The following is a 27,812-nucleotide window of genomic DNA, read 5'->3' as shown; positions in this document are numbered from 1 at the left end:
TGAGCAGTGATGGTGATGATGGTGATGGTTGATGATGTCACCATCATGAGCATTGATGGTGGTGATGGTGATGGTTGATGATGTCACCATCATGAGCAGTGATGGTGATGGTTGATGATGTCACCATCATGAGCAGTGATGGTGATGATGGTGATGGTTGATGATGTCACCATCATGAGCAGTGATGGTGATGATGGTGATGGTTGATGATGCCACCATCATGAGCAGTGATGGTGGTGATGGTTGATGATGTCACCATCATGAGCAGTGATGATGATGATGGTGATGGTTGATGATGTCACCATCATGAGCAGTGATGGTGATGATGGTGATGGTTGATGATGTCACCATCATGAGCAGTGATGGTGATGATGGTGATGGTTGATGATGTCACCATCATGAGCAGTGATGGTGATGATGGTGATGGTTGATGATGTCACCATCATGAGCAGTGATGGTGGTGATGGTGATGGTTGATGATGTCACCATCATGAGCAGTGATGGTGGTGATGGTGATGGTTGATGATGTCACTATCATGAGCAGTGATGGTGATGATGGTGATGGTTGATGATGTCATTATCATGAGCAGTGATGGTGATGATGGTGATGGTTGATGATGTCACCATCATGAGCAGTGATGGTGGTGATGGTGATGGTTGATGATGTCACCATCATGAGCAGTGATGGTGGTGATGGTGATGGTGATGGTTGATGATGACTACACATGTCCTCTGTACGTCTCCACTGATCTTACAAGACCAAGTTCTACTCGTATATCATCATATCTCATTTCCAAGTTCTACTCCTGAGTAGGAATCCCAAGTTCCAAGTGCAACTTGGCAATAACATCATCCCTCAGTCCAAAAAAAAAACTTGCAAACATAGCCTGTTGGTCCAACATAACAGTTCTCATCTTTGACCACATGACTTTGAACGAAGTTTCTTCGTGGCCAGAGCTGCTGCTGTATGTAACCTTGGCAAGAAGTGCTCATGATCAGCATGCACAGCTCGGGGGGCACGACCTGTTGCATGATCTAGGGCGCGGGCGTGTACATGGAGCCTCACTGGCTCCTGCGTTAACCAGGAGACGAAGCTAGGACGCCATTTGGTAAACATGCGATTGTCCAAGACAGACAACGAGCGTTCATAAACTTATCATTTTACAAATTTTATCAACAATAAAGTTATCTAATTTGTATAAACCATCACTAATATTAAGATTATAATTCATTGTGTATTTAATAACAGAAGATTCCATGATATTTCTCGTGGTAATAGAGTTAATAACTGAGATGGTATAACTCCATTCAATACAATGATCATAGTTTTTATGTGATATATATATATATATATATATATATATATATATATATATATATATATATATATATATATATATATACCTCATGGTGAGGTGCCTGAGGATTGGCGGAATGCGTGCATAGTGCCATTGTACAAAGGCAAAGGGGATAAGAGTGAGTGCTCAAATTACAGAGGTATAAGTTTGTTGAGTATTCCTGGTAAATTATATGGGAGGGTATTGATTGAGAGGGTGAAGGCATGTACAGAGCATCAGATTGGGGAAGAGCAGTGCGGTTTCAGAAGTGGTAGAGGATGTGTGGATCAGGTGTTTGCTTTGAAGAATGTATGTGAGAAATACTTAGAAAAGCAAATGGATTTGTATGTAGCATTTATGGATCTGGAGAAGGCATATGATAGAGTTGATAGAGATGCTCTGTGGAAGGTATTAAGAATATATGGTGTGGGAGGCAAGTTGTTAGAAGCAGTGAAAAGTTTTTATCGAGGATGTAAGGCATGTGTACGTGTAGGAAGAGAGGAAAGTGATTGGTTCTCAGTGAATGTAGGTTTGCGGCAGGGGTGTGTGATGTCTCCATGGTTGTTTAATTTGTTTATGGATGGGGTTGTTAGGGAGGTAAATGCAAGAGTCCTGGAAAGAGGGGCAAGTATGAAGTCTGTTGGGGATGAGAGAGCTTGGGAAGTGAGTCAGTTGTTGTTCGCTGATGATACAGCGCTGGTGGCTGATTCATGTGAGAAACTGCAGAAGCTGGTGACTGAGTTTGGTAAAGTGTGTGGAAGAAGAAAGTTGAGAGTAAATGTGAATAAGAGCAAGGTTATTAGGTACAGTAGGAGTGAGGGTCAAGTCAATTGGGAGGTGAGTTTGAATGGAGAAAAACTGGAGGAAGTGAAGTGTTTTAGATATCTGGGAGTGGATCTGTCAGCGGATGGAACCATGGAAGCGGAAGTGGATCATAGGGTGGGGGAGGGGGCGAAAATTTTGGGAGCCTTGAAAAATGTGTGGAAGTCGAGAACATTATCTCGGAAAGCAAAAATGGGTATGTTTGAGGGAATAGTGGTTCCAACAATGCTGTATGGTTGCGAGGCGTGGGCTATGGATAGAGATGTGCGCAGGAGGATGGATGTGCTGGAAATGAGATGTTTGAGGACAATGTGTGGTGTGAGGTGGTTTGATCGAGTAAGTAACGTAAGGGTAAGAGAGATGTGTGGAAATAAAAAGAGCGTGGTTGAGAGAGCAGAAGAGGGTGTTTTGAAATGGTTTGGGCACATGGAGAGAATGAGTGAGGAGAGATTGACCAAGAGGATATATGTGTCGGAGGTGGAGGGAACGAGGAGAAGAGGGAGACCAAATTGGAGGTGGAAAGATGGAGTGAAAAAGATTTTGTGTGATCGGGGCCTGAACATGCAGGAGGGTGAAAGGAGGGCAAGAAATAGAGTGAATTGGAGTCATGTGGTATACAGGGGTTGACGTGCTGTCAGTGGATTGAAGCAAAGCATGTGAAGCGTCTGGGGTAAACCATGGAAAGCTGTGTAGGTATGTATATTTGCGTGTGTGGACGTGTGTATGTACATGTGTATGGGGGGGGGGGGGGGGTTGGGCCATTTCTTTCGTCTGTTTCCTTGCGCTACCTCGCAAACGCGGGAGACAGCGACAAAGTATAAAAAAAAAAAAAAAAAAAAAAAAAAAAATATATATATATATATATATATATATATATATATATATATATATATATATATATATATATATATATATGGGAGACAGCGTGAGGATATTCCCTCAAAGGCCCAGTCCTCTGTTCTTAACGCTACCTCGCTATCGCGGGAAATAGCGAATAGTATGAAAAAAAAAAAAAAAAATACATACATATATATATATATATATATATATATATATATATATATATATATATATATATCCTGGTCGTTTCAAGAACATAGATGCCCAATTCTGAGGGGTAGATAAAGATTAACAACATTTACTTAAAACTTACGTATACTTACGCCAAGCAACTGAAGCCTCCACATACGTGTCTGGAGGTTCGTTAAAACGAGAATATAACGAGAATATTAAATTATCATTATCCTCTTACTGTAATCAAGTCAGGATTCGTACCTGGTCACATCTGGGTTTGCCAAATAACCACAACAAATCGCGGTCTTAAATCAATGCTTTAAACGTTTCATTGTAGAAGTCATATGGAATGCCCTAAGGAACATAGATAGAAAGGGTCTTTCTGTTAGACTTAAGCAACATAAATACAGTATAAGAACGGGACAAGAATCAAATGCCTTCTTTAATCATGTTAAAAACTATGATCATTGTACTGACTGGAGTAACGCCATCTCAGTAATTAACTCTAACTCCAGTACCACGAGAAACATCACTGAATCTTCTATTACTAAATACACAAAGAATTATAATCTTAACATTAGTGATCGTCTTTATAAATTGGATAACTTTATTGTTGATAAAATTTGTAAAAAATTCACCTTCTTGTCCACATAATAATTCATGATATGCTTGTTGTCTGTCTTGGACAATCGCATGTATACCAAATGGCGACCTTGCTACGTCTCTTCGTTGTATATCAAATGACTTATATTTTCCTCTTGTGTCTCCCCTGATGATGTGATTATTACACGAAAGTGCACTTGGAAACTTGTGTCTCATTTTCCCCGTGGACTCATAAGAATATCTTGATCACGTGCAAAATTGTGATCCTTTCCCATATATATATATATATATATATATATATATATATATATATATATATATATATGACAGCTAGAAATTGAGTGTGAACGAATGTGGCCTTTGTTGTCTTTTCCTAGCGCTACCTCGCGCGCGTGCGGGGGGAGGGGGGTGCCATTTCATGTGTGGCGGGGTGGCGACGAGAATGGCTGAGGGCAGCAAGTATGAATAAGTACACGTGTATATATGTATTTGTTTGTGTATATATATGTATGTATACACTGAAATGTATAGTTATGTATATGTGCGTGTGCGGGCGTGTATGTATATATATGTGTATGTGGGTGGGTTTAGCCATTCTTTCGTCTGTTTCCTTGCGCTACCTCGCTAACGCGGGAGACAGCGACAAAGTATAATGAAAATAAAAGAATATCATATATATATATATATATATATATATATATATATATATATATATATATATTCTACAAATGACTATCGTTTAAATTTCAGTAACACATCTGAACTTGAAAATGTAAGTGAATGTCACGATATATATATATATATATATATATATATATATATATATATATATATATATATATATATATATATATATATATATATATATATCTTTCTTTCGTACTATTCGCCATTTCCCACGTCAGCGAGGTAGCGTTAAGAACAGAGGAATGGGCCTTTGAGGGAACATCCTCACCTGGCCCCCATCTCTGTTCCTTCTTTTGGAAAATTGAAAAAAACGAGAGGGGAGGATTTCCAGCCACCCGCTCCCTCCCCTTTTAGTCGCCTTCTACGACACGCAGGGAATACGTGGGAAGTATTCTTTCTTCCCTATCCCCAGGGATATATATATATATATATATATATATATATATATATATATATATATATATATATATATATATATATCTTTCTTTCTTTCATACTATTCGCCATTTCCCGCATTAGCGAGGTAGCGTTAAGAACAGAGGACTGGGCCATTGAGGGAATATCCTCACCTGGGCCCCTTCTCTGTTCCCTCTTTTGGAAAATTAAAAAAAAAAAAAAGTGAGAGGGGAGGATTTCCAGCCCCCCGCTCCCTCCCCTTTTAGTCGCCTTCTACGACACGCAGGGAATACGTGGGAAGTATTCTTTCTCCCCTATCCCCAGGGATTATATATATATATATATATATATATATATATATATATATATATATATATATATATATATGTAGCCATGTATATAGATGGAGATATGTACTGGTATATGTATCATGTAGGTGGGTCTGTGTGTATACGTATGGATGTTTGTATAATCATGCAAGGATACAATATAAGTGTAAGTGCATGGATTTAAGAGCACATGCATATATATTGGAACGGATCACAATTTTGCGCGTGATCAAGATATTCCTATGAGTCCACGGGGAAAATGAAACACGAAAAGTTCCCAAGTGCACTTTCGTGTCATAATCACATCATCAGGGGAGGCAATGCACATATATATATATATATATATATATATATATATATATATATATATATATATATATATATATATATATATATACACGTGTGCACTCCGTTTACGAGGTAAACACACGTCAAACCCATCTTTATGTGAATCCTACATAACGAGTGCATTAAAATGTCCCTCACGCCATCCAATAATAATGATCCTTACAAAATACCTAAAATATAATTACTCCAGCGAATCCTATTAAATGGTTCAACAATTCACGAAGTTCTACCCAATATCTAAAACCAGTAACTTGCTCTTACTTCTAATATCATCGTACGGTATCTTGGTCCTCCGTCTTCCCGCCTCATGACCAAAATTTAACTCATATAAAGCGAAATAATTGGTACGGAAAGCTTAAAATACTACCCGTCTGAGCACCAGGCGCACACGCAGCCTACTGGCCTGGATGTTGGCGGGTGTCTATACCCAAAAATGACGCCATCTTGGTTTGATGCCACGACATCTTTTACTGACCTAATTAATCTCCATATCTACACACTGAAACTATGCTCTAACCCACACTACCAATACTACTTAACTGACTGTTATCCATAAGAATATACTTAATAGAAGTAGATGTGTGGGTAATAAATAACCAGAATTGAAATTATTGTTATCTATCGTATTTCCGACACCTAACTGTATGGTATCACTACGCCATTTCCGGTATACTGAAAACAGCTTTTTTTTTTTCTTTTTTTTAAATATTAAAAAAGTGTCAAGTTATTTGTTAAAAAACTGAACTTTTTTCTGCAATGTCTCTGTCAACCCTTTTATAATGTAACAATTCATCGCTTAATGTAACATTAAATCCTCGTTGTGTTTAACGTTCATGTACAACTTCTACTTGTTAGAAGCGTCTTGTGTCTTAGTTCTCTATGGAATCTACAACTCTTCTTCTATATTCATTCAGTTATTAATTAGTTCTTAGTCCTCCCTAAACCTGGCTATGCTTGGTCCAACTCAATCTGTAAATTATATTCGTGGATGTTTATTTTGAAGAGCAAGTGACGTCATTTCAGTAAGTAGTTCCCTATTCTCTCTCTTAAGATTCTTCTGCTCCATTTCCTTAACAACCAATTATCTCCTTGTTTCGTCCAACGTAATCAGCGTAGGTTTAATTCACCTATATGAATACTTGGGCAACCCATAACAAGCAGTTCCTCGTTAGGCAAACCCAAATTTCTTTCCAGAGTTTACAAGATCAAATTTCGGTGTCAGCGAGTGTGAGAAGACACTGGTCCACTCTGTGTTGTATTCCGAGTTGTAGATGGGTTGTTGAGCTTACAAACAACCCTAATAACAGCGGTTGCTGCTGTCCACGTCCATGTCTGTCGCCTCTTTTAAAATCGAGAGAGAGAGAGAGAGAGAGAGAGAGAGAGAGAGAGAGAGAGAGAGAGAGAGAGAGAGAGAGAGAGAGAGAGAGAGAGAGAGAGGTTGTTGGGGGAGTTAATGCAGCTCGTGTGTTATCACACCGAGGACTCTGGGTTTAGAGCCATCAAGGCGTCGTCATCACGTGACTTGTCAGTGGTTTGTGGGTGTTAACTGTTGTGGGATATTGATATGTTACAGGAAGAAGACGAAAGTTATATGTTGTGGTTCGGGGGGCTTAGTGGCAGCGAGCCTAGACCCTGGTCCGTGTGTGTGTGTGTGTGTGTGTGTGTTGTGTGTGTGTGTGTGTGTGTGTGTGTGTGTGTGTGTGTGTGTGTGTGTCTGTGTGTGTGTGTGTGGTGTGTGTGTAGAGCGACGAGGCAAACTGCACTTCATTCACTTCAAAAAAGGCAAGTCCACTCGAGGTTGAGGATGAAGGGCATACCGATGAGAGAGAGAGAGAGAGAGAGAGAGAGAGAGAGAGAGAGAGAGAGAGAGAGAGAGAGAGAGAGAGAGAGAGAGAGAGAGAGAGAAGGAGAGGGAGGACTTCCAGAAGGGGATAGACGAAGCGACCATCACGACGGGTAAGGAAAAGAATGAAGGGAGGACGAACAGTGAGGGAGGGAGGGAGCAGTGAGGGAGGGAGGTGCTCGCGCCACCAGCCCCGTGTGTTGCTGGCATGGGCGAGCGAGAGAGGAGGAGGAGGAGGAGGAGGAGGTGCTGCTCCTGCTGCTGCTACGTCATGGCGCAGGCGCGGCGACAGACAGTTGCCGGGAAACGTGCGGTCAACTGAGAGGGAAGCTTGGGGTCGGCTGAGGAAACATGGGAATGTTGTTGTCGTTACCTTGACCCGCATTCACTGGCAGCAGTGACGAGGGCGCAGTGAGAACCACCACGGCACTGCAGGAAGACTCTCCTTCTCCCTCAGCCCAGAGACATGATGCTACCAGCTCCTCACACCACCACCAGGAAGGGAAAAGTTGCTGGAAAACATCTTTCACATTCCAGGCTGGCTACGCCCTGGAAGCTGGAGACGTCCTACGAGACTGCCAAAGACGAGGTCAAAGGAGGGAGGGCGGGGAAGGGCGCCCTTCTCGTTGGCATGTGACCTTTCCCCAGGCCAGGGTGCTGTGGAGGGGGGGAAAGGGGACAAAGGTTTGTGTACCACCAGGAGAGGCTGGCGGGGTGGAAGACACCACTTGGACGCTACCGCGAACACCAGGAGTCGCTGGCGTGGGAAAGGGTGTCAAGGTCGACCAGGCACACGGAGGAGGAGGAACAGAGGTCGACCAGGCACACGGAGGAGGAGGAACAGAGGTCGACCAGGCACACGGAGGAGGAGGAACAAAGGTCGACCAGGCACACGGAGGAGGAGGAACAGAGGTCGACCAGGCACACGGAGGAGGAGGAACAGAGGTCGACCAGCCACACGGAGGAGGAGGAACAGAGGTCGAGGGGAAAGAAGCAACTGGAAAACGAGAAACTAGTCCGGGGAGAGAAATTATGGCTTATGTCAACCAAGTAGTGTTGATGGACGGGCAAAACGCATGTCTGTGTCAAACCTACACCAGGATAAACTTAGATAGAATTCGAGAGAGAGATTAGATACGTATCAAGCTGCAAACTCTAAGAAGAAGAAAAGGTATTTATAAGGTAAATGAGGAGAGAAACAAAAGAAGCATAAACGGGAGAGTCGTAAAACAAGGGAGACATATTTTCTAATCTAATGGAAACACTGAGAGATAAGGCCATAGAAGAATGAATGAAGTATATCAAGTATATGATGAACTGGTCAGAATACTTGTACTGTCCAGATAATGACTACAACAGTTGTGTTATGAAGCAAATAAGTAAAAAAAGAAATGGATAAAAAAAATGTAGATGTTGGTGGATTATTATTCATAATGATGTGAACTGTTATTATAAGTTAGAAAAGGAGACATTCTAATCACAGAATATGCCAAAGAACACAGTGTGCATGTCATACTGTTACATAAAACTGTAATAAGAGTCCGTACAATTGTTATTAGAGTGAGTGATCCTATGTGAAAAGTGGGGACAGCCAATCAAGATTGGCACTGAAGTGTTGGAAATAACAGAGGTAATTTGGCAGAAGAGGTAGAGTATTTGGGATAATTAAAACCTTTATTTAGAACAGATGATAACGTGGTAAAGGCATGTCATGTCCATGCAAAGTCCCATTCCATCTTTGATGTTCATGTGTTCACGAATTTCCCTGGATGGTAAGTCACAGCATTTTACAACTGATTTTAATGCATGTTACCCCGGAGTTAGGTCCACATGACTCCAGTAACAGCAAGACACAGAGGATCTTATGATGGGGTGGTGGGAAAAGCCAAGATGGGAAGGGGAAAGTAAAATGATTGGATCAATAAGAATGTCAATTATGCACTCAGACATGACCTTGTGTGTGTTTTTGACGTTGGTGGGTCGAAATGATGTGATAATGATGTGAACTGTTATTATAAGTTAGAAAAGGGGACATTCTAATCACAGAATATGCCAAAGAACACAGTGTGCATGTCATACTGTTACATAAAACTGTAATAAGAGTCTGTACAATTGTTATTAGAGTGAGTGATACTATGTGAAAAGTGGGAACAGCCAATCAAGATTGGCACTGAAATGTTGGAAATAACAGAGGTAATTTGTGAAGAATCACGAAAAGAATATAGTGAAGATATTGATTACCTGATCACCAAATGCCACATGTGAAGTAAGACAAGAAAGACTTGAGGGAATTAGCTGATGAACGAACTGAAGATGGGGAAAATTGAAAACACTGTTACTTACCAACTTAATGACATTAAAAAAGGAATGTATAAACTTTTGAAATGTAATACATACGAGAATCATTGATAATCTATCAACAGACAGACGACTCTAGTAAAATACTTTGAAGATAATTATGATAATTATCAAAAAGTTAGAAAGAAATCCAAGAAAAGTAGATCCACAGTGGAGGATCGTGTTGCCTTCTCTCTCCTTCGTCTTCTTACTGATGTAATGGAAGAAAATTATGTGTTGTGATACACCAGTGGAAGAAGGAGGAGTGGTGTGTGTGGCTCTGGTGGTGTGGGTGAGGACAGTAATGATACTCATCTCGTTGAGGAAAAGAAGCGAGATACAGACCCATGTATCAGTTCATCTTTATGTCAAATACGGAAGAAGAAACTTGTGAGTTTCTGGAGAAACTGAAGTGTGGATCTCTTTAAAAGTACGAAGAACGTCACAAGAGATAGAGGCACACAGTAACAAGTGATGGAGGAAGACTCTAATTATGACGATGTATATATATACACATTCACCTCAGGATGGTTAGCTGTATGGAGCGAGAGAGACTATAAGTAAACCTGGTCATTAAGCACCACACACACACACACACACACACACACACGTGGCTGTTCGAGACCAGAATTCGAATCCCTCGCTCCGGGTTTGGGGATCAGTCCAGTTTACATCCTGAGAACCTATCAGTCTGGTTTACATTTTGGGGTACCCATCAATGTTGGTTTACATCTTGGGGTACCCATCAATGTTGGTCTACATCTTGGGGTACCCATCAATGTTGGTTTACTTCTTGGGGTACCCATCAGTGTTGGTTTACATCTTAGGGTACCCATCAATGTTGGTTTACAATCTTGGGTACCCATCAATGTTGGTTTACATCTTGTGGTACCCATCAATGTTGGTTTACATCTTGTGGTACCCATCAATGTTGGTTTACAATCTTGGGGTACCCATCAATGCTGGTTTACATCTTGGGGTACCCATCAATGCTGGTTTACATCTTGGGGTACCCATCAATGCTGGTTTACAATCTTGGGGTACCCATCGATGTTGGTTTACAATCTTGGGGTACCCATCGATGTTGGTTTACATCTTGGGGTACCCATCAATGCTGGTTTACATCTTGGGGTACCCATCAATGCTGGTTTACAATCTTGGGGTACCCATCGATGTTGGTTTACATCTTGGGGTACCCATCAATGCTGGTTTACATCTTGGGGTACCCATCAATGCTGGTTTACAATCTTGGGGTACCCATCGATGTTGGTTTACATCTTGGGGTACCCATCAGTGTTGGTTTACATCTTGGGGTACCCATCGATGTTGGTTTACATCTTGGGGTACCCATCAGTGTTGGTTTACATCTTGGGGTACCCATCAGTGTTGGTTTACATCTTGGGGTACCCATCGATGTTGGTTTACATCTTGGGGTACCCATCGATGTTGGTTTACATCTTGGGGTACCCATCAATGCTGGTTTACATCTTGGGGTACCCATCAGTGTTGGTTTACACAGGTTATAAAGGAAGAGTCAAGACATACGTTAAGCACTTTATTAAACTTTGGGATCAGCTACAGAGATCAGACAGCGCCACTAGGCTACCGTGGAAGGTCACACACACACACACACACACACACACACACATAATACACACACACACACACACACACACATGGCGTCTCAGAATCCATGGCCAAAATGGCTCCATTCTTGATGCCAGGTGTTTACAATCACTTTACCAAGGTCATATACAGAGTTTCTCACTCTGGGCCTGCCAGTCTTACAGTAAGGCTTTTGAGAAACCCTGTATATCGCATGGTAAGAGGGGGGGGGGGGGGGGGAACAACGGGTCATCTGAGATGGGGGTTACGGAAGGGGTCGGGGGGGGGGTGACCTTCTAGCAGCCATGACACAGGTCACACTTCACGTCGTGGACATGTTCTGTTAAGGCAGCGTGGGCGTGGGCGTGGGCGTACGTTGTCACGCCCGCGACGCTGAGACCGTACATGTCCGACGCAAAGTCAATGGAGTTTTACATAAACGTAAAAATTTTGCACCGATGGTCGACGACTCTGAACCTTCACAGTTCATCGTCGGTCTTACAGAATATATAGGTGGGATGCGGGAGAGAATATAGAGTTATACAAGAGTTCACTGGGTGTGAGGACATGTAGACGGAGCGACCCTGGCCTTCACTGCAGCTGGTTAAGTCACCTTCCTGGGGGGCCTTCACTGCAGCTGGTCAGGCCATGCTCCTGGGGGCCTTCACTGCAGCTGGTAAGGGCACCTTCCTAGGGGCATTCACTGCAGCTGGTCAGGAAGGTGCGGGGGCCTTCACTGCAGCTGGTCAAGCCATGTTCCTGGGGGCCTTCACTGCAGCTGGTCAGGCCATGTTTCGGGGGCCTTCACTGCAGCTGGTCAGGGCATGCTCCTGGGGTCTTCACTGCAGCTGGTCAGGGCACCTTCCTGGGGGCCTTCACTGCAGCTGGTAAGGGCACCTTCCTGGGGCCTTCACTGCAGCTGGTAGGGGCACTTTCCTGGAGGCCTTCACTGCAGCTGGTCAGGCCACGTTCCTGGGGGCCTTCACTGCAGCTGGTCAGGCCACGTTCCTGGGGGTCTTCACTGCAGCTGGTCAGGCCATGCTCCTGGGGGCCTTCACTGCAGCTGGTAAGGGCACCTTCCTGGGGCCTTCACTGCAGCTGGTAGGGGCACTTTCCTGGAGGCCTTCACTGCAGCTGGTCAGGCCATGTTCCTGGGGGCCTTCACTGCAGCTGGTCAGGGCATGCTCCTGGGGCCTTCACTGCAGCTGGTCAGGCCACGTTCCTGGGGGCCTTCACTGCAGCTGGTCAGGCCACGTTCCTGGGGGCCTTCACTGCAGCTGGTCAGGCCACGTTCCTGGGGGCCTTCACTGCAGCTGGTCAGGCCATGCTCCTGGGGGCCTTCACTGCAGCTGGTCAGGGCACGTTCCTGGGGGCCTTCACTGCAGCTGGTCAGGGCACGTTCCTGGAGGCCTTCACTGCAGCTGGTCAGGCCATGTTCCTGGGGGCCTTCACTGCAGCTGGTCGGGGCACGTTCCTAGGGGCCTTCACTGCAGCTGGTCTGGGCACCTTCCTTGGGGCCTTCACTGCAGCTGGTCAGGGCACGTTCCTGAGGGCCCTCACTGCAGCTGGTCAGGCCACGTTCCTGGAGGCCTTCTCTGCAGCTAGGGCAGCTGGTTAGGCCACGCTCCTGGGGCACTCACTGCAGCTGGGACAACAGCTGGTCAGGCCACGCTCCTGGGGCACTCACTGCAGCCGGGACAGCAGCTGGTCTCAGAGCACAATCTACGATTCATTTTCTCACAAAACAACCTTAATATAGTCACTGAGGACGAGGCATATGTTGTAGAAAAGTAAAAAAAAGTACAACACATATTTGATCTCGAGAGAGAGAGAGAGAGAGAGAGAGAGAGAGAGAGAGAGAGAGAGAGAGAGAGAGAGAGAGAGGGAAGGAGAGAGGAGAGGAAGAGAGAGAGAGGGAGGGACTGAGGGATTGTATTTACAGTTAATGGGGTGGTTTTGCACTCTCCTGCAGCACGGGTGGAGGTGGTGTTCACCACCTCCACCACAGCTCCCGTAGTGCGCGTCGCAGTGACAGGGGGAAAGTCCCGCCTCTGATTTGCAGACATAAGTTACAGCATAACTTAGAAATCACAAGTATTGAGCATTGATGATGCCACGTCAGGGGCACAGTGAACAGGTGGTGTCTCGTCTATGTACTTATTTTTTTTTTTCTTTTTTTTACAGAAGGAAGTTTATTACAAAGTTGAAAACAATAATTTACTAGAGATAGTGACTGGTCAGCTTTGTGTGTGTATGTGTACGTTTGTAGACACATGTGTGAGAGTTCTCGACAACCCTGAGCTGTATATGTGATCTTCATGACGAAGTTCACATGTTTCATGGCAAAAAAATGGGAACGTATACAAAGTGTGCTGGTGTGTGCACTGGGTTGAGCCAGCGTCACCCACACAAGCTAAGGCACAACACTTGGCAGTACGTCAACAGATGATGTCCATCGAAGTCCTTTCTCTCCCTGTGGGTAGAGGACGTCCACTTCACGTGTGGCTCTGCGAAGTTCATAACACACTCACACACACACAGGTGGTAGAGGGCGTTCCTCCTACAGCGGTACGATCGTCCTGCACCTATCCCGTGGAAGAGAGGAGCTGCTTAGCACGCGGGTGGGTGTTCAGCAAAAGCCCTTCTCTTACTAGTTCTACTACAAGCCTCTTCCTGAAGAAGAAGAGTAAGTATTGTGTCCTTTTTGTCCTTTGCATCTGATGGTACAAAGTTACGAGCAGCGCAGGTGGAGGAGACGAGATCTTGGCGTCTGTAGGATGATGTGTCACAGACGCGTACAGGCAGGGACCAAGTCTTCTCCCACAGACAGCGATGGACGTGTTTCTGTGACTCAGAGGTTGGTGGCGTGAAGCACCAGCCTGGGTCTCAGGACTGGGGCATACCAGCAGGCCACCACCTCCCGCCTAATGATACTGGCTGGCGGGATAGATCGGCCCTCCGCCGCGCCACGCCCCGGGCTGTGGAGCGGCAGGTGGGCCGAGTTCGTTGCGAGGCATGAGGGAGCCACCTCGCGCAGGTGGCTCTTTAGTCTTGTGTGGCTTGTGTTGGGTCGGGTGTGGGTGTCGTGTGGTCGAGCGTTGGGGGTGTCTGGTCGGGCACTCTGGGTGTCTGGTCGGTTGTGGGTGTTGGTGTTGTCTGGTCGAGTGATGTTGGCGAGTGGTGGAGCGTTGCATTTATATGGAGGGGAGCTGGCGGCGGCTCTTGCTCTGGGGTCCCGTGAACTTGTTCTCCAGCAGGAGGCGTGATGTGGATGATGAACGTGGTCGTGCTTGTCTCCTTCTGGGGGAGGGGACTGGCATCCCGTGCGTACGGAGGCGCGGCAGGGGCGCGCGCGAGGGCGAGGCGTCCGGAGCGTGGCTGGGAGGACGCGTATGCCCTGTCACGACTCTGCCTTTGCCACAACCACGCGCGGTAACATGCTCTCACTCTCAGTGGTGGAGGCATCGGTCGAACCCGAGGCAGTAGAGGAGTTCGCGCTTGAGGAACTACTGCTACTGCTGCTGCTGCTGCTGCTGCTGCTACTGGTGGTGGTGGTGGACGAAGCTGTGGAGGTGAAGGAATCGCGCCAGGACTCCCATGCGAATCCTTTCGCACGAAAAAGCTTATTAATTATGGTGGCGAGAGGCGAGTGGCGCTCTCCTGTGCGCCCTCTGCACATGACGATGTAAGGGTTGATGGCCGCGTCGAAATTGACGTCAGGGACGGTGGGCGACGGGGGATCATCTCCAGCTGGAGGCGCGGGTGGGGGCGCCGACGGCTGGAGCCCCCGACGGACTTGGTGGCGCTGAGGGAGAGGCCCAGGAGGCGCCGCACCTCCCGCTGGATCCTGCGGGAGCGGTACAGGTAGACGTAGGGCGACACGGCCGAGTTGCTCAGCGCCAGCATCATGACGACGCTCTGGACCACGTCAGGCACCCACACCTGCAGGAGGAACACACCGACGTTAGCAACGCTGTCACATACAGACACGCACACACACACACACACGAGGACACACATACACACCCTGACAATGACACACACGCACAGACACACAAGCACCCTAAGAAAGAATATACACACACCCTAACAAGGACACACACACACACACACACACACACACACACACACACACACACACACACACACACACACACACACTGAAACATACATAACTACAAACAGGTAGTCACACACACAGAGTTAATCATTAGTAAAGACAGGTAATTGAAAATATATACGATATCTGACTGTCGGCAAGTGTGAGGGAGATGTGTGAGGGCTGACACCTCAGATGCGAGGGCTGACACCTCAGATGTAAGGGCTGACACTTGTGTGAGATCTGGTGCAGGATTGGGTAATACGAAGTTCTTCGTTGTACTGTAAAGAATTCGCTGTTTCCTCTATAAGTAACGATAACAGATTGTGGGGGTGGTTCTCATTTTCACATCCATCTCATCAATCGATATCACACAACTCATAAGCGGTAAGAGAGTGAGGGATAGCCTGTTTGAACACTACAGATAACAAGTGGAATCCAGTGATGGGACAGAATTCCCCGGTCTGAGGGACACGCACCCAACGCAGGCGCCAGGCAGCGTTAGTTAGGGTCGAGAGGTCAGGAGTGAGTTCAGATACACGAGACATCACAATCTAACTCCGTCTAGGAGAGATCCCCGGGAACAAGCGATTCGATCCTGTTATGTCTATAGACATTTGAACTCGCCCAACACGCTTGCAAGACTCGAATTCAGTCGTATTGAATCGTGTTTACTCTGAGTTTGACGGGGCGCATGGCGGCTACCAGTGGAGTGTACTATCATATACTTTCCGAATAGGTGCTACAGAGTTTATTTTTACCCCCACAAGTTTCCCCCCCCCACTCTGATTCTGACCCTTGCCCACTTTATGAGGGCTTATATGAGTTGTGGGAGCAGGAGCGTCAACCCACACTCTCTATCAACTCTACAACAGACGGAAAGGAAGTCCCATTCCATGTCATCACCTTCGTCCAAAAATTCTACCACCTAGAAAACGTGCGTCGTCCGCTCTCTGGTCAATGAACTGAACTGATTGTTTGCACGTGTGGGGGACGACGAGGAGGAGGAGGGACCCTGAGGGCTGACATCTGACAGTCAGTCTGCACGTGTGTGCACGGATTTCCTGACGGTTTGAAGGTGTGGAGAGATGACCCGAGGCCCGACACCTGACAGTCGGCAAGTGTTGAGGGAGGAGGATGACCCTGTGTGTGTGTGTGTGTGTGTGTGTGTGTGTGTGTGTGTGTGTGTGAGGGAGGAGGATGACCCTGTGTGTGTGTGAGGGAGGAGGATGACCCTGTGTGTGTGTGTGTGTGTGTGTGTGTGTGTGTGTGTGTGTGTGTGTGTGTGAGGGAGGAGGATGGCTGTGTGTGTGTGTGTGTGTGTGTGGGAGGAGGATGACCCTGTGTGTGTGTGTGTGTGTGAGGAAGGTCCGTACCTGCAGGAGTGAGGTATGGAGGAGGGTGGCGGCGTAGTAGGGAAGCCAACACACGAAGAACAGGACGATGACCACGACGGAGATCTTGGCTGCCCGGGACTCCTCCTTGTGCAGGAAGAGCGAGGCGTTGCTGATGCGGTGCCTCAGGTTGGTGACGATCTGCGAGGAGGTGGAGCGCGTCGACGGCGTCCTGTGGGGAGAGCTCTTTGTCACCACCTCTGGTTTGTATCACATGGGAACACATCTCAGGACAAGGGAGGAATGCAGACTCTCTCTCTCACAAGACAAGGTGGGGAGGGATATGGACTCTGTTCTAACTGGTTTGACTGTCACAAAGGTGTAAAAACATCACATGTTAACACCCGTGCAGGTGTTACGGGAGTGTGTTACTGTGTGCAACTGCACAAAGGTTGTGTGGTAAACCAGAATATCACCCCAGCACCAAACTATGTAAACATTTGTGACAAGATCAACTTTATGCAGAAATCTCCCACCTATTCTCTACACCTTAGCCAAGGTACGTGTTTAATGCACTTCAGATACTATCTAACACTTGGGGTAGGGTCGCCACACAAGCGAGTGCAACTGTATACATTTTCGCCCGTGTATGAGAGGTGTAGATGAACACATGGGAACACAGTAAGGTATATACTATCACACGTGTGGGGAAATCTGGTTTGTCCTATACTAACCCAAGTGTTGTTCTCTGTGAATGCGCTTGGACGCGACAGATGTGTGTGTCTCAAACCCCAAGTTGTGAGTAAAGAAGCTCTCGTGTGGGTAAGACTTGTAACCTGATTTGAGATGTGTGTGATCAGGATCTGGTCTGAGTGTATGGAAGTATACACCAGGAAGGCGTATATCTGTTGCGGCACAAGTATACCCATGGGAAGACGAGCATAATCATGGTAGTGTCGTATGTTCATGGTAGAGTATTCTCCATGGCTGAATCTCATGAACCATGGCTTCGGACAAGTGTCATCAGGGTGCCATGACGAACGCTAAGCCGACATGGTGTCATGAAGACGACCATGAGTGTCATCATCTCTGACGACGCCGGAGGATCCATGGGTCATCACCTGAGCCTCATGACTGATCAGTGAGGCCAGTGGACGACCCTGTCACCTGGACTCATGCAAGGCAGTAACGGGGTGAGCTGGTGTTTACCTGGAGGGCTGCCTAGAGGGCGTAACGGCGTCTAGGGTGGCGCCACAGAGGGAGTTGCGACGCGTCCTCTCGCTGTTCTTGTGGGCGGCGTGGTAGATCCGCATGTAGATCCAGATGAGCAGGATCATGGGCACGGCGAACGACACCACCATGTTGATGACCACGTAGTAGGAGCGGTAGGTCCACGGCTGGCCGGGGCCGGACGCCCTCCCGCACACGTTCCTGGAGGAGGAGGAGGAAACCACGTCAATATAAGAAGGAAGGGAATGGCATCTCTGGCGCCGTAAGGTTCAGGAGCCACGTACTGACGGCGAAGTGTCATGGAAACTTTAGTTTTTTGGGGAGGCTCTGACCACCAGAGGTCACTGAACACGACGCTCTAACTCTATAGTGAAGATATATCAATTTCTTTTTCATAACAGTTTTCATTTGGCATAGAGTTCGCAGTGGGAGGGTATGTCGTACGACGGAGCGTTTGTGGTGAGGGAGTTGGGATGGTAGATCGGGCACAGGGAGGGATGAGGATGGCGGACACAGGAACTACAAACACCGAAGGTTCTACCCACCAGGCTCTGCCGGAGAGGTCGCCCAGAGCCGCGGCAGCGGCGGCGATGATGGTGGCCAGGACCCAGCCCAGGGCGATCATGGTGACGCTCTTGACCCGCGTCACCAGCATGTGGTAGTGCAGCGGGTCCGTAATGGCGCAGAATCGGTCCACGGCGATGAGCAGCGTGGCGAAGACCGAGGCTGAGGCCACCAGCTCCGACACGGCGTCCATCCCGCGGCAGAGCGACTCCGACCTCCACCCCGTCAGGAAGGTGTCGGCCACCACCAGCGGCAGGAGGAGCCACGAGGCCAGCAGGTTACACACAGTGAGACTCACGATGAATCTGACGGAGAAGGAGGGAGGGAGGTGAGCAGCCATGTGGTGTGGGAGCGGGCGGAGGGTGGCATGTGGAGGGGTGGCAGGGGAGCGTGTCATGTGGAGGGTAGCGAGGAGCGTGTCATGTGGAGGGTAGCGGGGGAGCGTGTCGTGTGGAGGGGTGGCGGGGGAGCGTGTCATGTGGAGGGTGGCAGGGGAGCGTGTCATGTGGAGGGTAGCGGGGGAGCGTGTTATGTGGAGGGTGGCGGGGGAGCGTGTCATGTGGAGGGTGGCGGGGGAGCGTGTCATGTGGAGGGGTGGCAGGGGAGCGTGTCATGTGGAGGGTAGCGGAGGAGCGTGTCATGTGGAGAGGTGGTAAGGGAGCGTGTCATGTGGAGAGGTGGCAGGGGAGCGTGTCACGTGGAGAGGTGGCAGGGGAGCGTGTCATGTAGAGGGTGGCAGGGGAGCGTGTCATGTGGAGAGTGGGCATGTATGCACCACTTGGGGTGTGAATGTCTCCATCACATAAAGTTTCAGAAATGTCTTCATCTGTCATCCGGATGTCAACAAGGAGACAGATCCCAGCTATTCTACCCTCAACACTAGGACACCTGAGTTCTTCCCTCGGGTTTAGAACCCACATTGTTCTGGGACAGTCAAGAATAATTCCAATAACTTTTACATTGTTCTTTTTTTTTAAGGCTTTCCAAACCTTCTCTCAGGCTTTCGAACAATTAGAGGCGCAGCGCAACCAATCACAGGACGGGTGTAAGCGAAGCATGACCAATGACAGAACGGGTGTAAGCGAAGCAGAACCAATCACAGAACGGATGTGGGCAATGTGCATCATTCTCACTATCCTAACACTGGCCCATAACGTAGACTGGGGCCAACCACAGCACTGGGTTCTCAGAGGTTCTCTCTTGTTTGGTGTTCAAACCTAGATAATCAGTCTGGGACACCATGATTATTCCACCGAATCTTTCTGATGACAGATGGTGTAGGGTTGAGTATGTGTTCATCAGAAAGGTGTTAATTACGACATGGTCAGCACTGCTAAGTATGTGGTGTTCGGTATTCGTGGACATAGACTGAAGAAGAACGTTCAACTAGGTCATTGAACAAGATGGGGCCAAGTACACCACCCTGTGGAGTATACCAAGTTGAAACTCTTTGATTTTCACTCCTGTGTCCCCCCGAAAGCAGAACACAGATGACTTTCTGTTGGGGAGGCAGCTCTAACCCGCCAGCACCCAGCTCATATAGGGTTACGTTTCAATTGGCTCTCTCAAAAGCAGTTTTAGGGTCAAGTAAGGTGGGGTAACAGTAGTCAATATGGGGAGTTTGAGAGGTGGTGGAGCTGCGGTGTGCATATATTCCATTTTGCACGTAAAACACGACAGACTGAGAGATGGAACACTGGTCATCCTGTGGAGCACGAGATGATGGAGGACGATCCTTTCAAAAGTTCTACGTCAACAACAACTTGTCAAGTATGAGTAGGAGGAGGAGGAGGAGGAGGAGCGACATGGCTGAAAGACGCAATCAGCAAGACTTATCTTCAACGCAAGGCACACACATTCACACACACACACACACACACACACTCGAACACACACCTGGAGCGGCCGCTCGTGGTTGCCAGGTCGAGCCACAGGAGGTCCCGCATCCCACACTAGAGCGCCGTTCCTCACGGTCTCAGTGGTCGAGTTATCAGTGCTTGGTGCAAGGGCGTGTGTAGGTAGGGCTGGCTGGGAGCCGCGCTCCTCCTCCTCGTAAAGCAGCCTTTCACGGGTCAGCTGGAGGCCAAGACGGTAACGTAACACCGGCGGCACCAGATGAATGCACTTGTTAATCCCCTGTTGAATGATGGTTGGGGGCCTCACTTCCGACCTCTTGCACAATGGCAGGAGTGCCCTGTGCTGGTGGACGAGTGGTCATGTGGACCATAGATGGCAGGAGTGCCCCTGTACCGTGGACGAGTGGTCAAGTGGACCATAGATGGCAGGAGTGCCCCTGTACCGTGGACGAGTGGTCATGTGGACCATAGATGGCAGGAGTGCCCCTGTACCGTAGACGAGTGGTCATGTGGACCATAGATGGCAGGAGTGCCCCTGTTCCGTGGACGAGTGGTCATGTGGACCATAGATGGCAGGAGTGCCCCTGTACCGTGGACGAGTGGTCATGTGGACCATAGATGGCAGGAGTGCCCCTGTACCGTGGACGAGTGGTCATGTGGACCATAGATGGCAGGAGTGCCCCTGTACCGTGGACGAGTGGTCATGTGGACCATAGACGGCAGGAGTGCCCTGTGCTGGTGGACGAGTGGTCATGTGGACCATAGATGGCAGGAGTGCCCCTGTACCGTGGACGAGTGGTCATGTGGACCATAGATGGCAGGAGTGCCCCGTACCGTGGATGAGTGGTCATGTGGACCATAGATAGCCCTCACTCACGCCACCTAGTGGTTCAGAGAGGCAGGTGAAGCTTCGTCCAACGCTTTGCAGTCCTCCTCCCCAGACCTGCAATGAACGTCAGATTCTCACATCTGATCCGTCCACTGCCTCGCCCTCGCCCAACACTCCCTCCACCGAAGGTAGACACGTCACCAAACGTTGCACTGGTTACGTAATGTCAGGAGATCTGTGTGTAAGGGCAAACGAAGGTAAAAACAAAAAAACTTCATTATCGTTTTGCACGGGAGGATCCTAAAGAAGGGATCAGTGACAGTTAAGGACACTGCTTTGTATACCACCACAGTTGGCTAGTCACTGCTTAGCCTCGTCGATGCACACACCCCTGTGTAGGGCAGTGACAAAAACTAGGAAGTGAAGTGCAGGAGGAGGGGGGAAACAATGTTAGGGTTTCACAACCTCCTCGGTGACATGAGCGGAGGTATGGTAGGACGTGTGTGAGAGAAGGAACATCACTAACCATCGCAGGGTGAGTCACAACCGTGTAGCTTCACCTTCGACGAGTGTTCCAGGTGGCGACCTGGAACCTACACTACTGAGGGAGGAAGTAGGCAAATGCCCAGTCTCGGTGAACGAGGCCATTGCCGCGGACCTTACACGTCAGGCCTGTCCCCAACAACCCCCCCTCCATCCATCCTGCCTCAATCCTCTTCCTAACATGAGACTTCTGGCTCCCGTAGCAGAGGTACTACGTCATAATCCCTACCTCGAGTTCTTTCGCGAATCACGATCCGTCAAGGCCACTTCCTTCCCACGACGGGAGGGTGAAAGTAAGAGCCCGCCCGGCCTGGCAGACCTGACGGAGGGCAGGCAGACCACCACCACCTCACGCCAGGGGTCGGAGAGGACCCTCTTCGTGCTCAGCTCCTTCACGTAGTGACTGATGGTCGTCCTGCGCAAGGCGACGCGTTTCCGGTGGGGGAACAGCCCGTCTGGATCAGTCACTGACGCCGGCAACTGTGTCCTTCAGGGCAAGAGGGGTTGTTTGTGTGTTGGATGTGTGTGCATGAGGAGAGAGAGAGAGAGAGAGAGAGAGAGAGAGAGAGAGAGAGAGAGAGAGAGAGAGAGAGAGAGAGAGAGAGAGAGAGAGAGAGAGAGAGAGGTGAGGAGGTGACTGGAGCAGGAGGAGGAGGAGGGAGGTCGTCCCCTTACATGAGGCCCCCTGGCCAAGCGCCCCACCGTCGGTGTGGTCTCGCCCACCCACCTGTCTATCTCCCATATCCGCGCCCCTGGGTCACGCCCAAGCCTCCGTGTCCGAGGTCTGGCAGGTGAAGGGCAGCGCTGGGCCCGTGGGGAACGGTTGATGGATGACACCTCTCTCGCGTACTGACACCAGACACGAACATTATAATGCCCTCCACACTGTGACACACATAGGGATGATCATCACACCTGTTCCTCGTACCATATAGACTCATACAGCCTCCTGTACTCAGCTGCCACCAGCGGGTGGCGCACGACGACCACCGCATGAAGGTGCCTGGGTATGTGGCCAGCTGGAGCCATGATGAGGCGCGCATGATGACCACCGCATGAAGGTGCCTGGGTATGTGGCCAGCTGGAGCCATGATGAGGCGCGCATGATGACCACCGCATGAAGGTGCCTAGGTATGTGGCCAGCTAGAGCCATGATGAGGCGCGCATGATGACCACCGCATGAAGGTGCCTGGGTATGTGGCCAGCTGGAGCCATGATGAGGCGCGCATGATGACCACCGCATGAAGGTGCCTGGGTATGTGGCCAGCTAGAGCCATGGTGAGACGTCATGGGATTAATCTACTGCATGTGTCGGTGATGTGAACTACGTTGTAATGGAGTGGTTTGGTCTCAACATACTGTAGTTAGAGACTCGATCACATTAACAACCAATGTACGAGAAGTTTACAAACACCAGCAGTAGTTCATCACGTCCAGGTACCCACATGAATAGTCCCAGACCTGCATCACATCCCTCTATCCTCGTCGGCAGAAACCGATAACAATTCGAGCCATTTTTCTATCCTGGTATTGTGCCAGTTCCTATAACCTCTGCAACAGGTTCTCTGGGCCGGGTTATACTGCAGGGAGCCCCTTGCGATGCGCTGCCCCACACCCCCTGGCTGTGGATGACCGTCAGTTCATTCCCCTGCCACACTGCGCATGTGTTTATTAGCTCCGGTATTTGAGCGTAACTTCCTACGCGCTTGAGGGTCCTTCGGGAGCGCGGCGCGCGCTGCCTATCCACCTCCCTCCCATCCAGCTTCAGGGTAAGGGGGCGAGGAGGCGAGAGGAGGGGAAGGGGAGGTTGGAGGCCACGAAACGCCTCGAGACCTGAGATGGTAAGTGTAGGTGGCCGGAGCGCCCTCCTTGCCGATAGCGATCGTGGTGTTGTGCTAGCGGCCGGCGGAGACCTTGAACAGCCGTTCCCCTCCTCCCCCAAGAGCTTCTAGTGAACCTCACAAAAGGGAAGACATGGTCATAAAGCTGTGACACACATGGGCGAACAAAGGACACGATGCTACGCGACACAGCCTTACAACAGGGGACTGAACATGACCCTCCGTGGCAAAGCTGAACGGGGACTGTACATGACCCTCCGTGGCAAAGCTGAACGGGGACTGAACATGACCCTCCGTGGCAAAGCTGAACGGGGACTGAACATGATCCTCCATGGTAAAGCTGAACGGGGACTGAACATGACCCTTTTTGGTAAAGCTGAACGGGGACTGAAGATGATAACCAGTGGCAAAGCTGAACGGGGACTGAAGATGATAACCAGTGGCAAAGCTGAACGGGGACTGAAGATGATAACCAGTGGCAAAGCTGAACGGGGACTGAGGATGATAAGTCGTGGCAAAGCTGAACGGGGACTGAACATGATCCTCCATGGCAAAGCTGAACGGGGACTGAACATGACCCTCCATGGTAAAGCTGAACGGGGACTGAAGATGATAACCAGTGGCAAAGCTGAACGGGGACTGAAGATGATAACCAGTGGCAAAACTGAACGGGGACTGAAGATGATAACCAGTGGCAAAGCTGAGCGGGGACTGAACATGATAACCAGTGGCAAAGCTGAACGGGGACTGAAGATGATAACCAGTGGCAAAGCTGAACGGGGACTGAGGATGATAAGTCGTGGCAAAGCTGAACGGGGACTGAAGATGATAACATGTGGCAAAGCTGAACGGGGACTGAAGATGATAACCAGTGGCAAAGCTGAGCGGGGACTGAACATGATAACCAGTGGCAAAGCTGAACGGGGACTGAACATGATAACCAGTGGCAAAGCTGAACGGGGACTGAACATGATAACCAGTGGCAAAGCTGAACGGGGACTGAAGATGATAACAAGTGGCAAAGCTGAACGGGGACTGAACATGATAACCAGTGGCAAAGCTGAACGGGGACTGAAGATGATAGCCAGTGGCAAAGCTGAACGGGGACTGAGGATGTAAGTCGTGGCAAAGCTGAACGGGGACTGAAGATGATAACCTGTGGCAAAGCTGAACGGGGACTGAGGATGATAAGTCGTGGCAAAGCTGAACGGGGACTGAAGATGATAACCAGTGGCAAAGCTGAACGGGGACTGAAGATGATAACCAGTGGCAAAGCTGAACGGGGACTGAAGATGATAACCAGTGGCAAAGCTGAACGGGGACTGAAGATGATAACCAGTGGCAAAGCTGAACGGGGACTGAACATGATAACCAGTGGCAAAGCTGAACGGGGACTGAACATGATAACCAGTGGCAAAACTGAACGGGGATGAAGATGATAAGTCGTGGCAAAGCTGAACGGGGACTGAATATGATAACCAGTGGCAAAGCTGGACGGGGACTGAAGATGATAACCAGTGGCAAAGCTGAACGGGGACTGAAGATGATAACCAGTGGCAAAGCTGAACGGGGACTGAATATGATAACCAGTGGCAAAGCTGAACGGGGACTGAATATGATAACCAGTGGCAAAGCTGAACGGGGACTGAAGATGATAACCAGTGGCAAAGCTGAACGGGGACTGAAAATGATAACCAGTGGCAAAGCTGAACGGGGACTGAAGATGATAACCAGTGGCAAAGCTGAATGGGGACTGTAGATGATAACCAGTGGCAAAGCTGAACGGGGACTGAAGATGATAACCAGTGGCAAAGCTGAACGGGGACTGAAGATGATAACCAGTGGCAAAGCTGAACGGGGACTGAAAATGATAACCAGTGGCAAAGCTGAACGGGGACTGAAGATGATAACCAGTGGCAAAGCTGAACGGGGACTGAACATGTTAACCCGTGGCAAAGCTGACCGGGGACTGAAGATGATCAGCAGCAACAAAGAGGACCCGGACATTATGGAACAAGTGAGGGATGTGTGACCACATCTGAGGCTTCATCTCCTGCCTGTGTTGGAGGCGAGATGGAAGACTTGTGGGCCGAGCAAAACTCGCTGGGAGGGAGCAAGAAAGTGCTAGATGAGCCAAGACATCAAGCAACACACGGAGACGACCTTCCTCAAGGATGAATCGAGTGTGACCAGAAATTGAGATGGTAGTGAGAGTGTGGTGGAGGGAGGTTGGTGCGGTTATGGGGTGAAGAAAGGCCAGGGAAGGTCGGCAGGGGTGTGAGGAGAGAGGCAGGGAGAAGCGAGGCACTACGGAGGAAACAGAGGGAGGCAGGAGTGATGGAGAGAGGCAGAGAACAGGTGGTGGAAGGAAGCCTACCTCTGGTGGTGAGGTGTGGTGGTGGTGGTGAGGTGTGGTGGTGTCAGGTGTGGTGGTGGTGGTGAGGTGTGGTGGTAGTGTCAGGTGTGGTGGTGGTGAGGTGTGGTGGTAAGGTGTGATAGTGGTGTCAGGTGTGGTGATGGTGTCAGGTGTGGTGGTGGTGTCAGGTGTGGTGGTGGTGGTGAGGTGTGGTGGTGGTGGTGAGGTGTGGTGGTGGTGTCAGGTGTGGTGGTGGTGGTGAGGTGTGGTGGTGGTGGTGAGGTGTGGTGGTGGTGTCAGGTGTGGTGATGGTGTCAGGTGTGGTGGTGGTGTCAGGTGTGGTGGTGGTGGTGAGGTGTGGTGGTGGTGGTGAGGTGTGGTGGTGGTGGTGAGGTGTGGTGGTGGTGGTGAGGTGTGGTGGTGGTGTCAGGTGTGGTGGTGGTGTCAGGTGTGGTGGTGGTGGTGAGGTGTGGTGGTGGTGTCAGGTGTGTTGGTGGTGGTGTGGTGGTGGTGTCAGGTGTGGTGGTATTGGTGAGGTGTGGTGGTGGTGTCAGGTGTGGTGGTGGTGAGGTATGGTGGTGGTGAGGTGTGGTGGTGAGGTGTGGTGAGGTGGTGGTGAGGTGTGGTGGTGAGGTGAGGTGTGGTGGTGGTGAGGTGTGGTGGTGGGAGGTGTGGTGAGGTATGGTGGTGAGGGGTGGTGGTGTCAGGTGTGGTGGTGGTGGTGAGATGTGGTGGTGGTGAGGTGTGGTGGTGTCAGGTGTGGTGGCGAGGTGAGGTGTGGTGGTGGTGAGGTGTGGTGGTGTCAGGTGTGGTGGTGGTGGTGAGATGTGGTGGTGCTGAGATGTGGTGGTGGTGAGGTGTAGTGGTGTCAGGTGTGGTGGTGGTGGTGAGATGTGGTGGTGGTGAGGTGTGGTGGTGTCAGGTGTGGTGGTGGTGGTGAGATGTGGTTGTGGTGAGGTGTGGTGGTGGTGAGGTGTGGTGGTGAGGTGTGATGGTGGTGGTGGTGAGATGTGGTGGTGGTGTCAGGTGAGGTGTGGTGAGGTGGTGGTGAGGTGTGGTGGTGGTGGACTACACAGTCAGGGTGAGGCGCCGTAACTCAGGCCTAAGCCAGCGGACCTGTTGTACTGCCGGGGAGATCATGACCACATCATATTCACTGTGCACACAGAGGGGAAAGTGATATGATCATGACCACCTCATATTCACTGTGTTCACAGATGGGAAAGTGATATGATCATGACCACATCATATTCACTGTGTTCACAGATGGGAAAGTGATATGATCATGACCACATCATATTCACTGTGTTCACAGATGGGAAAGTGATATGATCATGACCACATCATATTCACTGTGTTCACAGATGGGAAAGTGATATGATCATGACCACATCATATTCACTGTGCACACAGAGAGGAAAGTGATACATAGAGAAAGTGATCGGAAAAGAAAATGATGAAGACGTGGTACAGCTGGTTGGCTAGGTCGAGTAATTATAAACGGGTCGTTATCATCATCAATTGGTGACGCTGCAGACGACCGGTCGTGTTGGCTAACGCTGCAGACGACTGGTCGTGTTGGCTAACGCTGCAGACGACCGGTCGTGTTGGCTAACGCTGCAGACGACTGGTCGTGTTGGCTAACGCTGCAGACGACTGGTCGTGTTGGCTAACGCTGCAGATGACTGGTCGTGTTGGCTAACGCTGCAGACGACTGGTCGTGTTGGCTAACGCTGCAGACGACTGGTCGTGTTGGCTAACGCTGCAGACGACTGGTCGCTGGGCGCAGCGTCAGGGGGGCTGGTCAGCGAGCCAGAGCCGGGTGTACGGACCCTCGCG

General features: G+C 49.3%; 1 protein-coding gene across 1 annotated transcript in view; it reads right to left on the bottom strand.

Annotated features, from left to right (window-relative positions):
* Positions 1-11,261: 11,261 nt before the first annotated feature.
* The window catches only part of LOC139765468 (5-hydroxytryptamine receptor 5B-like), a 77,779-nt gene continuing 61,228 nt past the window's right edge, over positions 11,262-27,812 (bottom strand). Inside the window, 5 exon segments of the mRNA XM_071692849.1 lie at positions 11,262-15,062; positions 15,065-15,263; positions 16,797-16,986; positions 17,964-18,185; positions 18,530-18,853. Of these exon segments, the coding sequence (XP_071548950.1) occupies positions 14,722-15,062; positions 15,065-15,263; positions 16,797-16,986; positions 17,964-18,185; positions 18,530-18,853 (1,276 nt within the window). The 3' untranslated portion in view covers positions 11,262-14,721.

This window comes from Panulirus ornatus, chromosome 55 (genome assembly GCF_036320965.1).
Source record: "Panulirus ornatus isolate Po-2019 chromosome 55, ASM3632096v1, whole genome shotgun sequence".
NCBI lineage: Eukaryota > Metazoa > Arthropoda > Malacostraca > Decapoda > Palinuridae > Panulirus > Panulirus ornatus.
The sequence above is the reverse complement of the archived record's forward strand: the minus strand, read 5'-3'. Positions and strand labels throughout refer to the sequence as shown.